The sequence below is a fragment of the Oncorhynchus masou genome, chromosome 10 (assembly GCF_036934945.1).
Source record: "Oncorhynchus masou masou isolate Uvic2021 chromosome 10, UVic_Omas_1.1, whole genome shotgun sequence".
Lineage (NCBI taxonomy): Eukaryota > Metazoa > Chordata > Actinopteri > Salmoniformes > Salmonidae > Oncorhynchus > Oncorhynchus masou.
Genome location: NC_088221.1, coordinates 39,323,824 through 39,336,136, shown reverse-complemented (window position 1 = coordinate 39,336,136; position 12,313 = coordinate 39,323,824). Strand labels below are relative to the sequence as shown.

Sequence of the window (12,313 nt, the reverse complement as noted above, 5' to 3'; positions counted from 1 at the left end):
GTAGAATTAGAGTAGGATGGTAGAGTAGGAGGGTAGAGTATAGTATAAGATAGTAGAGTACAAGAAAGTATAGCAGCATAGATGAAAGCAAAGTATAGTAGAAGAGAGTATCAATGAGTATAATAGAGTATAGTGGAGTATGAAGAGAGTATAGTAGAAAACAGTATAGTAGAGTAAATACAAGTATAGTAGGAGAGAGACTAGTATAAGAGTAGAGTAAAGTCTAGAGTCTGCTTATCTTCAATCTCACACAGCGTTGATCCTTGTATTCTACTCTACTCTCCTACTCCAGAGTAAAATAAAGTATAGAGTAGAAAAGTACATTATAGTAGAGTAGAAGAGAGTAGAGTAGAAAACAGTATAGTAGAGTAAATACAAGTATAGTAGGAGAGAGACTAGTATAAGAGTAGAGTAAAGTATAGAGTCTGCTTATCTTCAATCTCACACAGCGTTGATCCTTGTATTCTACTCTACTCTCCTACTCTAGAGTAAAGTATAGAGTAGAAAAGTACATTATAGTAGAGTAGAAGAGAGTAGAGTAGGCAAGTAGGAGAGAGTAAATTATAGTATAGTAGTAGAGTAAAATATAGTAGAGTAGAAGAGAGTAGAGTATTTTAGAGTAGAAGAGAGTATACTAGAGTAGAATAGAAGGATCAAAGCTGTGTGAGAGTTTGAAGCTAAGCAGACCTGGACAGCAGCTTTATGCTCTAGCCAAGAACTGGCTGATTAGCAAGCATTTGATTTGTTGAACTAGGGCTGCTAGCTATAGAGCAAACGTGCAGTCCTGGGGGTAGTCATGAAATAGATAAGGAAACACACCGATTAAAAAGTTACTGTACCTGTTTGCATATGCGGCACCAGGAGTAGTTGAGGATGGTGTGTTGGTATCCAGGCACAGGAGAGTCCAGCTCCTTCAGTACGATCTGAACACAGCCACTGCCATGGACAAACCGCCGCACATGGTGCACCATGGGAGTCTCACAGAACATACTGGGGCATTGATAGGACGGCCTGTAAAACACACACACACGAAGAGATGCTTCATTCAGCTAGATTTTATTACATCAGTGACAACCAAATGGATGTAAAAGGTTGTATTGTAAATTCGCTAACACAATTTGTCTGGTTCAGATTTCCCCCTCACCTGAAACAGTATCTCTCCAGGAATATTCCTAGTGTGAGGTCATTCCTTCTGTAGAACTCCATCGTGACCATCCTGTTGAGAACAAATAAGTACTTGTGAATAGGTGACCTTTCCAAATTCAGTCAGTTGGTCTTTCACAGCTGGTACACAACAACACTTCTGTTGCACCTAAGGGGATAAATAAAGTAGTATTGAATTGAAGACCACCAGGGTTGGGTGGGGTTTACCAGGGACTGACGCAAGGGTTGGGGGCGTTGTTGGACTGGGCAGAGGAGCTGCTGAACAGAACACAGAGTCTCTGATGGTTCACTGGGTTCAGGCAGTCCAGCTGAAACACATAAGTAATGGTGGTCAACGAACAGCATAAAAACAGCACATACTGCAATAAAGCACTTCTCTTCAGCCCTGACAAATCTCTCTGGAGAGTGAGGGAAGTGGTGAGGGAAGTGGTGAGGGAAGTGGTGAGCTCTCATCAGTAGCACATTGATCAGGAAACTAGCACTGGTTAAGGGAGATTTTAAGATAGTCATTCCATTACAAACAAACTCCACAGATACATCAGTGAGACTGTTGGAGATCTGCGCCATCTACCTCCTATATTGTGATGTGTCCTAACTACCTTGGAGGCCCAGGTCATGTCGTTCTGTCCCCCTGGCTTCTCCTCCTCACTATCAGCCTTGACGGGTTGCTTGGACGGCAGAGCCTCCCGGACCAGTGGCTGGGGTAGGGGCTGGGCGAAGGGGTCTGCCTCCTCCTGTCGGAGTCGGCCTCCTTGGGCACGGTAGTCTGCCAGCATCTTGGCCAAGTCCTGGCTGCTGCCCAGATGCTCTGCGATGCGGGCACTGGTAAGGCGGTGGGAGGGTAACACCTGGATGGGGCGAGGGCCTCCGTTGGCCATGCCTCCACCTGATGAGGTGGAGTCTTTGAGGAGTTGTCGCTTACGTCGACCGTCTAGTTCTTTGAAGTCCTTGTTGAGCAGTGGGGAGAGGTACACCTGCACGAGGAGCTACTATGTTACATCTCAAATATGAAAATATCCTATTGATCATTCGCCCAGCACTTAAGTGTTATGAGATGGCATATTGCGTTTGCATGACTACCATGTTTTGTAGACATCTTCACTATGACCAACGATGTACTGAGTACAGAGGAATTGATGGTTACATAAACAGATTATCTGATATTCTATTGTACATTACTGAACAAAAAAAATAAAAGGTCGAAAAACATTCAAATACAGTCAATGTAAACAAACAGACCTGTTGAGGAAAGTAGTCTCTGCTGGGGCAGCGTAGGCCAGCGGGGGAGAGGAGGAAGGGCTCTCTGAAAGTGATGAAGGGGGAGACACACAGGATGATGTCCTTCAGCTCCTGTTTGAAGCCTGCCGTCAGCGTCCTGAGATGGTCGTCCGTCGAGCCCACCTGCTCGGTGACAGAACAGTCAAGGATATCGTTGGACACTCTTGGAGGACAATGGAAGTCGTTTTAAAAATGCTTTTTTATTATAAAAACCAACGTGTTTCTGCATGTAGCCTTAATCCTCACCTGCTCTGTGACAAACAGCCCTGTGTCATCCTGCAGGGGGTCTCTGAACAGCCTGGGGACCGTCTCCGAAGCAGAGCTCTCCTCCTGCCACTCACCCCTCCCCAGAACCCCTGACCCGCTCCGCCCCTCAGTCTCCTCCCCCTGCTCCAGCCCAATCTCATCTGTTAACTCCTCCAGGTCATCAATGAGGTAGGGTGGTGGTGGCGGCGCCAGGGGATTGGACAACGGCGTGGAGGTCATGACCTCTGCTGACTCCATCCCCTCGGCCACCAGGGAGGATGAGGAGGACAGGAGTTGGTTCTTGGCAACTTTGACAACCTCGACATCTTTAGGCGAGGAGGATTCCGACACAGAATTCTCCTCCTCGTCCCCTAGCACAGTCTCTCCTCCCTGGAAGAGGGTGCTCTGGTCGGTCTCATTTTCCTGGTTCTCCTCCTCGACGGTAGTGCTCTCCAGGAGACAGGGGAAGCTGGTCTTGGCCAGGCTGGGAGGCATGGCAAACTCATCCATGAGGAAGGATATCTCTAGCTGGGAGTGGTAGGCCACACACACCATGAGGATGATGATCTCTTTAACCCTGGCCAGCTCGTACTCAGACGCCCCGCGAAGCTTTATGGTACAGCCTAGCTGGGGAGGGCAGCCCTCAAAGAACATCAGAGTCTTCAACTCATCTGTCACAGAGAAGGGAAAGAGGAGAACACATTACATAGTTGTGCTGTGGCACTCAGGAGGGTCAGAATGAGCATGTAGAAACATCTAGTCTAGGCTGGAGGACGTTGTGAATGAAAGCACCTGGTTGCAGTGTGTTGGTTTCATGTGTTGGATTATTTAAGAGAAATAAGTGTTGTGAACGGCTTCCAACATCTAAGGTAAAGAGATTTAAAAATGTAGATATGTAAGATGTACACTAAAAGCAGCATGTTGAGGGCAGAGTAGTTTCCACTCACTGTTGGCCAGCTGGAAGGAGTGCAGGTAGAACTTTTGGCAGGTTCCCAGTCGAGGCTTGGTGAGCAGCTGGTCCATGAACATGACCAGGTCCCCCTGGGTCATATGACTCACCCTGTCCAAGACTTGCTGCAGAGAACCAGAGGTGGGGAAGAGAGACTGAGGGCAGGAACTGCTAATAGACAGTTGAACGGATTAAGCAGAAGAACGGGCTAACATGGCAGACAGACACCATCATAAAGAGTAGTGAAACACTAGCTGCAGTATCCCATGGGGGTGGGGGGTGGTTACTGTGGCCCTAGCGGCACAAAATAAAAGGTCTGACTGCTCAGAGACGCTTGGGAAAATGGTCACAACGGTGGACCAGCGTGTGCGTTTTAGGGGAGCGGGGTGTATCTGAGCTCCACGAGCAAGGACTTGACACTGGTTAAGCAAATCTCCCCATTCTTGCTAAATGTTGCATTCCTTCTCAAACAGCTACAACTGTATATGCAAGTTTGGCTCGGAGATTAGAGTAACTGTTCAACATTCTAGCTTGTGGTTGTTTAGGGGAAGGTGAGTATGTATCCCACATCTGTTGCTAAGGGGTAATGATGTTAGGGACAGTATAGGATGAATCACAATGGTTTGCCAAAAAAATGGATTTGTCATGTCAGTGCTGGTTATAGTTAATAATCTTTCCTTTAAAGCGCCTACATTATTACACTATTTGTTAATTCAGCTAAAAATCTTGCATATGCCATAACCAGCCTTTCAAAGAACTTCATTGCTACCGACGTGAGTGCTATGCGGAGGTCATCAATTAGGCAGGTTACCTGCGCTTCCTTGGGCACAGGGACTACGGTGGTCTGCTTGAAACATGCTGGTATTACAGACTCGGTCAGGGAGAAGTTGAAAATGTCAGTGAAGACACTTGCCAGTTGGTCCACGCATGCTTTGAGTACACATCCAGGTAATTTGTCTGGCCCCACAGCTTTGTGAATGTTGACCTGTTTAAAAAGGTCTTGCTCACATTGGCTACCGAGAGCATGATCACACTCGTCCGGAACAGCGGGTATTCTCATGCATGCTTCAGTGTTGCTTGCCTCGAAGCAAGCATAAAAGGCATTTAGCTCTTCTGGTAGGCTAGCGTCAATGGGCAGCTCGCTTGTTTCAACACTGAGTTTTTCAATGTAAATTATACTAAAATTCTTGCAATCAATAGAATGTTAAATATATGGGGGATACAACCATCCCAGCTCTACAGATTTTTCCACGAAAAGACAGAATTATTAGATCATTTGTTTTGGTACTGTCCATATGATAGTGCTTTGGAAAGTATTCAAACCCCTTGACTTTTTCCACATTGCAATATGTAACATTGCCGTGTGACTCAGTGTGTAACAATGTGGAGGGCTCCATATATCTCCGCATTGACATAATGGGTTGACGGTTGGTGACAGCGGGAGGTCTTGTACAGTGTATTCGGAAAATAGTCAGACCCCTTGACTTTCTACATTTTGTTACGTTACAACCTTATTCTTAAATTGTTTAAATCGTTATTTCCCCCTCATCTACACAAAATGTACAAAGCAAAAATAGTTTTTTCTCAACGTCAACAGTGAAGAGGCGACTCAAGGATTCTGGCTTTCTAGGCAGAGTTGCAAAGAAAAAGCCATGCAGTGGGGCAAAAAAGTATTTAGTCAGCTACGAATTGTGCAAGTTCTCCCACTTAAAAAGATGAGAGAGGCCTGTAATTTTCATCATAGGTACACTTCAACTATGAAAGACAAAACGAGGGAAAAGAAAATCCAGAAAATCACATTGTAGAATTTTTAATTAATTTATTTGCAAATTATGGTGGAAAATAAGTATTTGATCACCTACAAACAAGCAAGATTTCTGGCTCTCACAGACCTGTAACTTCTTCTTTAAGATGCTCCTCTGTCCTCCACACGTTACCTGTATTAATGGCACCTGTTTGAACCTGTTATCAGTATAAAAGACACCTGTCCACAACCTCAAACAGTCACGCTCCAAACTCCACTATGGCCAAGACCAAAGAGCTGTAAAGGACACCAGAAACAAAATTGTAGACCTACACCAAGCTGGGAAGACTGAATCTGCAATAGGTAAGCAGCTTGGTTTGAAGAAATCAACTGTGGGAGCAATTATTAGGAAATGGAAGACATACAAGACCACTCAAAATGATCACAAGAACGGTGAGCAAAAATCCCAGAACCACACGGGGGGACCTAGTGAATGACCTGCAGAGAGCTGGGACCAAAGTAACAAAGTCTACCATCAGTAACACACTACGCCGCCAGGGACTCAAATCCTGCAGTGCCAGACGTGTCCCCCTACTTAATAATAATAATATATCCCATTTAGCAGATGCTTTTGTCCAAAGCGACTTACAAGTATGGGTGGCCCTAGCGGGAATCGAACCCACGACGCTTGGCGTTGCAAGCGCCATGCTCTACCGACTGAGCCACACAGGACTGATCATGCTCTCGGTAGCCAATGTGAGCAAGACCTTGTACTGACTTAAGCCAGTACATGTTCAGGTCCGTCTGAAGAGAGCATTTGGATGATCCAGAAGAAGATTGGGATAATGTCATATGAAACCAAAATATAACTTTTTGGTAAAAACTCAACTCATTGTGTCCACCATAATTTGCAAATAAATTCATTAAAAAAAATCCTACAATGTGATTTTCTGGATTTTTCTCCTCATTGTCATAAAGTGTACCTATGATGAAAATTATAGGCCTCTCATCTTTTTAAGTGGGAGAACTTGCACAATTGGTGGCTGACTAAATACTTTTTTGTCCCACTATGTAGATATTCCATTAAAAATCTGTCCTTCAGTAGGTTTCTTTGCAGCAATTTGACCATGAAAGCCTGATTCACGCAGTCTCCTCTGAACAGTTGATGTTGAGATGTGTCTGTTACTTGAACTCTGTGAGGTATTTATTTGGTCTGCAATTTCTGAGGCTGGTAACTTTAATAAACTTATCCTCTGCAGAGGTAACTCTGGTTCTTCCTTTCCTGTGGCTGTCCTCATGAGACAGTTTCATCATAGCGCTTGATGGTTTATGCAACTGCACTTGAAGAAACTTTCCGTTTTGAAATGTTCCATATTGACTGACATTCATGTCTTCAAGTAATAGACTGTCGTTTCGATTATTTGAGGTGTTCGTGCCATAATATGGACTTGGTCTTTTACCAAATAGGGATAATTTCTGTATATACCACCCCTAATGTACCTTGTCACAACACAACTGATTGGCTCAAATGCATTAAGGACAGAAATTTCACAAATTAACAAGGCACACCTGTTAATTGAAATGCATTCCAGGTGACCACCTCATGGAAGCTAGTTGAGAGAATGCCAAGAGTGTGAAAAGCTGTCATCAAGGCAAAGGGTGGCTACTTTGAAGAATCTGAAATATTTTTTGAATTGTTTAACACTCTTTTGGTTACTACATGATTCCGTTTAGTTTTTTCATCGTTTTGATGTCTTCACTATTATTCTACAATGTACAAAATAGTAGAAATAAAGAAAAACCCTTGAATGAGTAGATGTGCCCAAACTTTTGACTGGTACTGTGTGTGTGTGTGTGTGTGTGTGTGTGTGTGTGTATATATGATTGTAAATGATGCAATCAATTACATTAATAGAACCCAAATCTATTTGGAAAAAAATGTAATAAAAATAAACTAACAAAAGCTACACAAGTACGATGTTCTTAAGCTTGCTAAAGGTGGGTTTGGAAACAACCCAGGCTAGTCTAGCTAGTACAGAGAGCTCGAGAGATGGCAGGGCAGTACCAACTGGTTTGACATTGATAACACCAGTTAATCATTTTTTACTAGCAGTACAGAGAGCTACTGACCGGTTTGACGTTGATAACCAGTGTGATGCCGTGCTCCAGCAGCAAGGCCTGAGCGATACGAGACACGGTCTTCTCCACCAGCACCAGGTTGGGACGCACGTCCACTATACGCTGAACATAGTTCTTCAGAAACTCATGCTCCTGGGTAACAAAGACACTGACAAAGATTACATTTTCTTTTTCTTAATTCCTAGAAATTGTGGATGGGTGCTAGCAAATGTGGAATGACTAACAGGCTGACCTGAAGCACAATGGGATCAATGCAGGTGAACTTGGTCTCCTCTCTGTAGAGATACTCTATAGAACACTTCAGAAGCAGGATCTTGGGGTTCTTGATGTACGAGTTCATCTAAAATATGATCAAATTGTACTTTATTGTTCACAGACAAGCAATAAACTGCGTCCCTCTGACTGTGTTTACAGGGAGAGATGGTAGTTGTTACATAAGAGAAGGGAACTTACTTTTTTGTGGGCAATGTTCTTGGTACAAACTAAGCCATTCACTACCGCAGAGTCAAACTTCTTCCCTCCAGGAATCTAAAAAAACAACAAACCCCCCCGCCCCAGAAAGAATGAAGTTTAAAAAGACAGCCATTTTGGTCACCTATCAGTCTACTCCTGCAGTATGTGCAGTCTAAGTAAAGCCAAATGACAAAGACCTGATTGAGAGTTGAAAGAAATGCAGGCAATGCAGACTTTTGCGTAAATCGTTCATTGAGGTCAATATGGAGACTTGCAAGGAAAGTCAAGTTAATCAACCAGATCTCAAGTTAGAATAGAGCACCGTCAGCGAGGTACCTTCTTGACGTGAACCAGTTGTCTGATGTCCATGTCATCATCACAACTGCGAACGTCCGGCCGCACCGTCTGCACTACCTGCCTCACCACGGGAACAATGATGTCACGCCAGGAGAGGCACAGGGACTCGCTGTACAACAACTGCTGCAGCAGCGCCATCATGTGGCTGTGGTTGGCAGAGCTGCGGAGGGGAGAGAAGTTAACAGTTTTCTTTGCAAGAGAAAACAGCTGTTTTTTGGCCAGTATAACATGTGAAGTCACCAGCTAAAAATGTTTACATACCACCATAGTACACTAATTCATACTGAGAGATCTCTGCTTCATCTAAAGAATGACTTATATGTTCTGTTCCAATTCAATTTAGAAGGCTAGAGACTAGTCTTTACATTCCAAACTTCCCACTTCACCTAGTGCCTAGCATTTCCTGTACTCACATACATATTTAATGAACAAAAAAAAGTTTGGACAAACATTTGAGCAACTTTCAAACCTCTAAAGTTGTCCGACTGTACTCACAGTAGCCTCTCCATGGCCTCCTTCTCTCCATTCTCCTCTCTGAGCTGGTCCAGGGAGCTGTGGTGCCAGCCCAGAGGAGTGAACAGCACCTCGTTAGCTTTCTCCTCCACACGACGGTTAAACAGGGACTCTGCAGCACACAGAGAGCGATAGCTTGGTTTACAGCTACAGTACCAACTGCTTGTTCAATAGAAAGAATACACAGCTGCTCAAGAGTTGAAAAGTGTACCAATTGCAAAAAAAATATCCATAACGAAGCCAGACTACACTAGTAAGTGGGGAGTTCCTACCTTTGATGAAAGCGTCACTGATGGAGATATTCTGTCCTCCGTCCTCTGAGACCAGGTACTCTGATACAGGTAGAGCGAAAGAGGAGAAATGCATAAACACACAACTCCACCTTCCATAAGAGTTATGGGAACTGGCTGAGCAAATAGATTAAGTTCCTCTTTGTATGCTATTGCAGATTAAGGTGAATGGATCAAAATAAACGTCTAGTGAAGAGGGATAGGACTGTGCCTGTTCGGGTGGAACAGTGTGTGTGTTTGTTGCTCCATACCTTTCTGCTCCTTGGGGAGCGGTGGTACATGGGGGTACTTGGACTGTTTCTTGATGTGGAAGTTGACGTTGTCCTGCTCCATATTGAGGTTGATGGAAGCAGCAGAGTCACTGTCCACCGCTGATTGGAAACTACTGACTGACGTCCTCTTACTGGGGTTGGATGAGTCTGACGAGGGGGAGGGGGGGTGTGCATTGATTGATTGATTGTTCGATCTTTATTAGCACATTAAAAACATATCATTTGTCTTGTTGATGCATAGCAGCATGGAGGGGGAGTACACACTAGTTATATAGTTCAAGAGCTCAGTCGTAAGAGAAATACTAAGAAAAATCTCAGAGACAGTACAAAGAGTCAACTACCTATTGTTTACTCTCAATATTAAAGGCTTAGTGCAGTCAAAAATGTGATTTACCTGTCTTTTATATACAGTTGAAGTCGGAAGGTTACATACACTTAGGTTGGAGTCATGAAAACTCGTTTTTCATCCACTCCACAAATTTCTTGTTAACAAACTATAGATTTGGCAAGTTGGTTAGGACATCTACTGTGTGCATGACACAAGTAATTTTTCCAACAATTGTTTACAGACAGATAATTTCACTTATAATTCACTGTATCACAAATCCAGTGGGTCAGAAGTTTACATACACTAAGTTGACTGTGCCTTTAAACAGCTTGGGAAATTCCAGAAAATGGCTTTAGATGCTTCTGATAGGCTAATTGACATAATTTGAGTCAATTGGAGGTGTACCTGCAGATGTATTTCAAGGCCTACCTTCAAACTCAGTGCCTCTTTGCTTGACATCATGGGAAAAATCAAAAGAAATCAGCCAAGACCTCAGAAAAGAAATTGGAGACCTCCACAATTTCAAAACGCCTGAAGGTACCACACTCATCTGTACAAACAATAGTACGTAAGTATAAACACAATGGGACCACGCAGCAGTCATACCGCTCAGGAAGGAGACGCGTTCTGTCTCTTAGAGATGAACGTACTTTGGTGTGAAAAGTGCAAATCAATCCCAGAACAACAGCAAAGGACCTTGTAAAGATGCTGGAGGGAACAGGTACAAAAGTATCTAAATCCACAGTAAAACTAGTCCTGTATCGACATAACCTGAAAGGCCGCTCAGCAAGGAAGAAGCCATGGCAACAAAACCGACATAAAAAAGCCAGACTATGGTTTGCAACTGCACATGTGGACAAAGATGTCCTCTGGTCTGATGAAACAAAAATAGAACTGTTTGGTCATAATGACCATCATTATGTTTGGAGGAAAAAGGGGCAGGCTTGCAAGCCAAAGAACACCATCCCAACTGTGAAGCACGGGTGCTTTGCTGCATTGCTGTAGGAGGGACTGGTACATTTCACAAAATATATGCCATCATGAGGGAGGAAAATTATGTGGATATGTTGAAACAACATCTCAAGACATCGGTAAGGAAGTTTAAGGTTGGTCACAAATGGGTCTTCCAAATTAACAATGACCCCAAGCATACTTCCACAGTTATGGCTCAAGGACAACAAAGTCAAGGTATTGGAGTGGCCATCACAAAGTCCTGACCTCAATCACATAGAAAATGTCTGGACAGAACTGAAAAAGGGTGTGCGAGCAAGGAGTCCTACAAACATGACTCAGTTACACCAGCTCTGTCAGGAGGAATGGACCAAAATTCACCCAACTTATTGTGGGAAGCTGGTGGAAGGCTACCTGAAACATTTGACCCAAGTTAAACAATTTAAAGGCAATGCTACCAAATCTAATTGAGTGTATGTAAACTTCTGACCCACTGGGAATGTGATGAAAGAAATAAAAGCTGAAATAAATCAATCACTCTCTCTACTATTCTATTCTGACATTTCACATTCTTAAAATAAAGTGGTGTCCTAACTGACCTAAAACAGAGAAATATTACTAGTATTAAATGTTAGGAATTGTGAAAAACTGAGTTTAAATGTATTTGGCTAAGGTGTATGTAAACTTCTGACTTCAACTGTATATTTTCACACGGAGGTTGGAAATGATGATAATGCCCTTTTAGTGCACCCGCTGTTTGAAAAGACAGCCTGACATTTTAGCCTGTCTGCTGACATCACCAGGCGATAAATTGGTTAATAGACCAATAAGAAAGAGTTCCAAACCGCTCTGCCAATAACAGCTAGTTCAGTTTTCCCCTCCCCACTCACAGTCCAAGCTAAATTCTTGCTTTATGACCATTTGAATTGAAAACAATCACAGTAAAGTACTTCACTGTTACCCAGAAATGATTTGATATTGAGAAGAAAATGGCTGCATTGGACCTTAATGAAGAAACCAGGCATAGACATGATGCTGGTTGTTGTAATGTTTAGCCTGAGGGCTAAAGTCACAAGGCATGCTGGGATACATACTGGTCGTGACATAGTCATTCTCGTCAGCCACCTGGTCTGTGTCACTGTCGCAAAACTTGATGTCTTTGAACCAGGAGGGTTCTGAGTGTCCCTCCAGAGAGTTGACACTGTCACTGTCAGGAGACGGGGTCTCGGAGAACTCTGTGCTCTGAAGAGAAGACAGAACATCATGATCATCATCCTCACCATCACCCTCTTAATTGAAGTGTGGTGAGCTTTTAGCGCTGTTCGGCTGCAGTGGCATCACTGCTGCACAAAGTTGTTGGTGGAGTGGCTACATGCAATAAACCAAGTGGCTTTAGGGAGAAGTAGGCAGACTCGTCCCCTTATTCCCACAAAACAGTATCTCACCTGGAGGGGGCGATAGAGAGCGTACTCATCCCTGAACAGCTGGTCGTGGTGAGTGACACAGTCCAACCAACGACCGTCTACCACAGCCTGACCAATGGCTATCGCCTGGGCCCTGCAAGAGTATGAGTGAGTGAGACAGACAGACAGAGCGAGAGAAAGATGGAAGGGTGAGCGAGAGTGGAGG

General features: G+C 43.8%; 1 protein-coding gene across 6 annotated transcripts in view; it reads right to left on the bottom strand.

Moving 5' to 3' along the window:
- The window catches only part of LOC135547610 (1-phosphatidylinositol 3-phosphate 5-kinase-like), a 38,016-nt gene that overhangs the window by 9,582 nt on the left and 16,121 nt on the right, over window positions 1-12,313 (bottom strand). For all 6 annotated transcript variants that reach the window (XM_064976756.1, XM_064976762.1, XM_064976758.1 and 3 more), the window contains 16 exons: window positions 12,130-12,241; window positions 11,779-11,926; window positions 9,385-9,552; window positions 9,116-9,175; window positions 8,826-8,955; window positions 8,310-8,490; window positions 7,974-8,048; window positions 7,753-7,860; window positions 7,512-7,652; window positions 3,636-3,762; window positions 2,689-3,359; window positions 2,404-2,565; window positions 1,764-2,138; window positions 1,372-1,472; window positions 1,145-1,216; window positions 840-1,011 (listed from right to left, as the gene is read on the bottom strand). In XM_064976756.1, coding sequence (XP_064832828.1) covers window positions 840-1,011; window positions 1,145-1,216; window positions 1,372-1,472; window positions 1,764-2,138; window positions 2,404-2,565; window positions 2,689-3,359; window positions 3,636-3,762; window positions 7,512-7,652; window positions 7,753-7,860; window positions 7,974-8,048; window positions 8,310-8,490; window positions 8,826-8,955; window positions 9,116-9,175; window positions 9,385-9,552; window positions 11,779-11,926; window positions 12,130-12,241 — 2,803 coding nt within the window. The remainder of the gene's footprint in view (window positions 1-839; window positions 1,012-1,144; window positions 1,217-1,371; window positions 1,473-1,763; window positions 2,139-2,403; window positions 2,566-2,688; window positions 3,360-3,635; window positions 3,763-7,511; window positions 7,653-7,752; window positions 7,861-7,973; window positions 8,049-8,309; window positions 8,491-8,825; window positions 8,956-9,115; window positions 9,176-9,384; window positions 9,553-11,778; window positions 11,927-12,129; window positions 12,242-12,313) is intronic.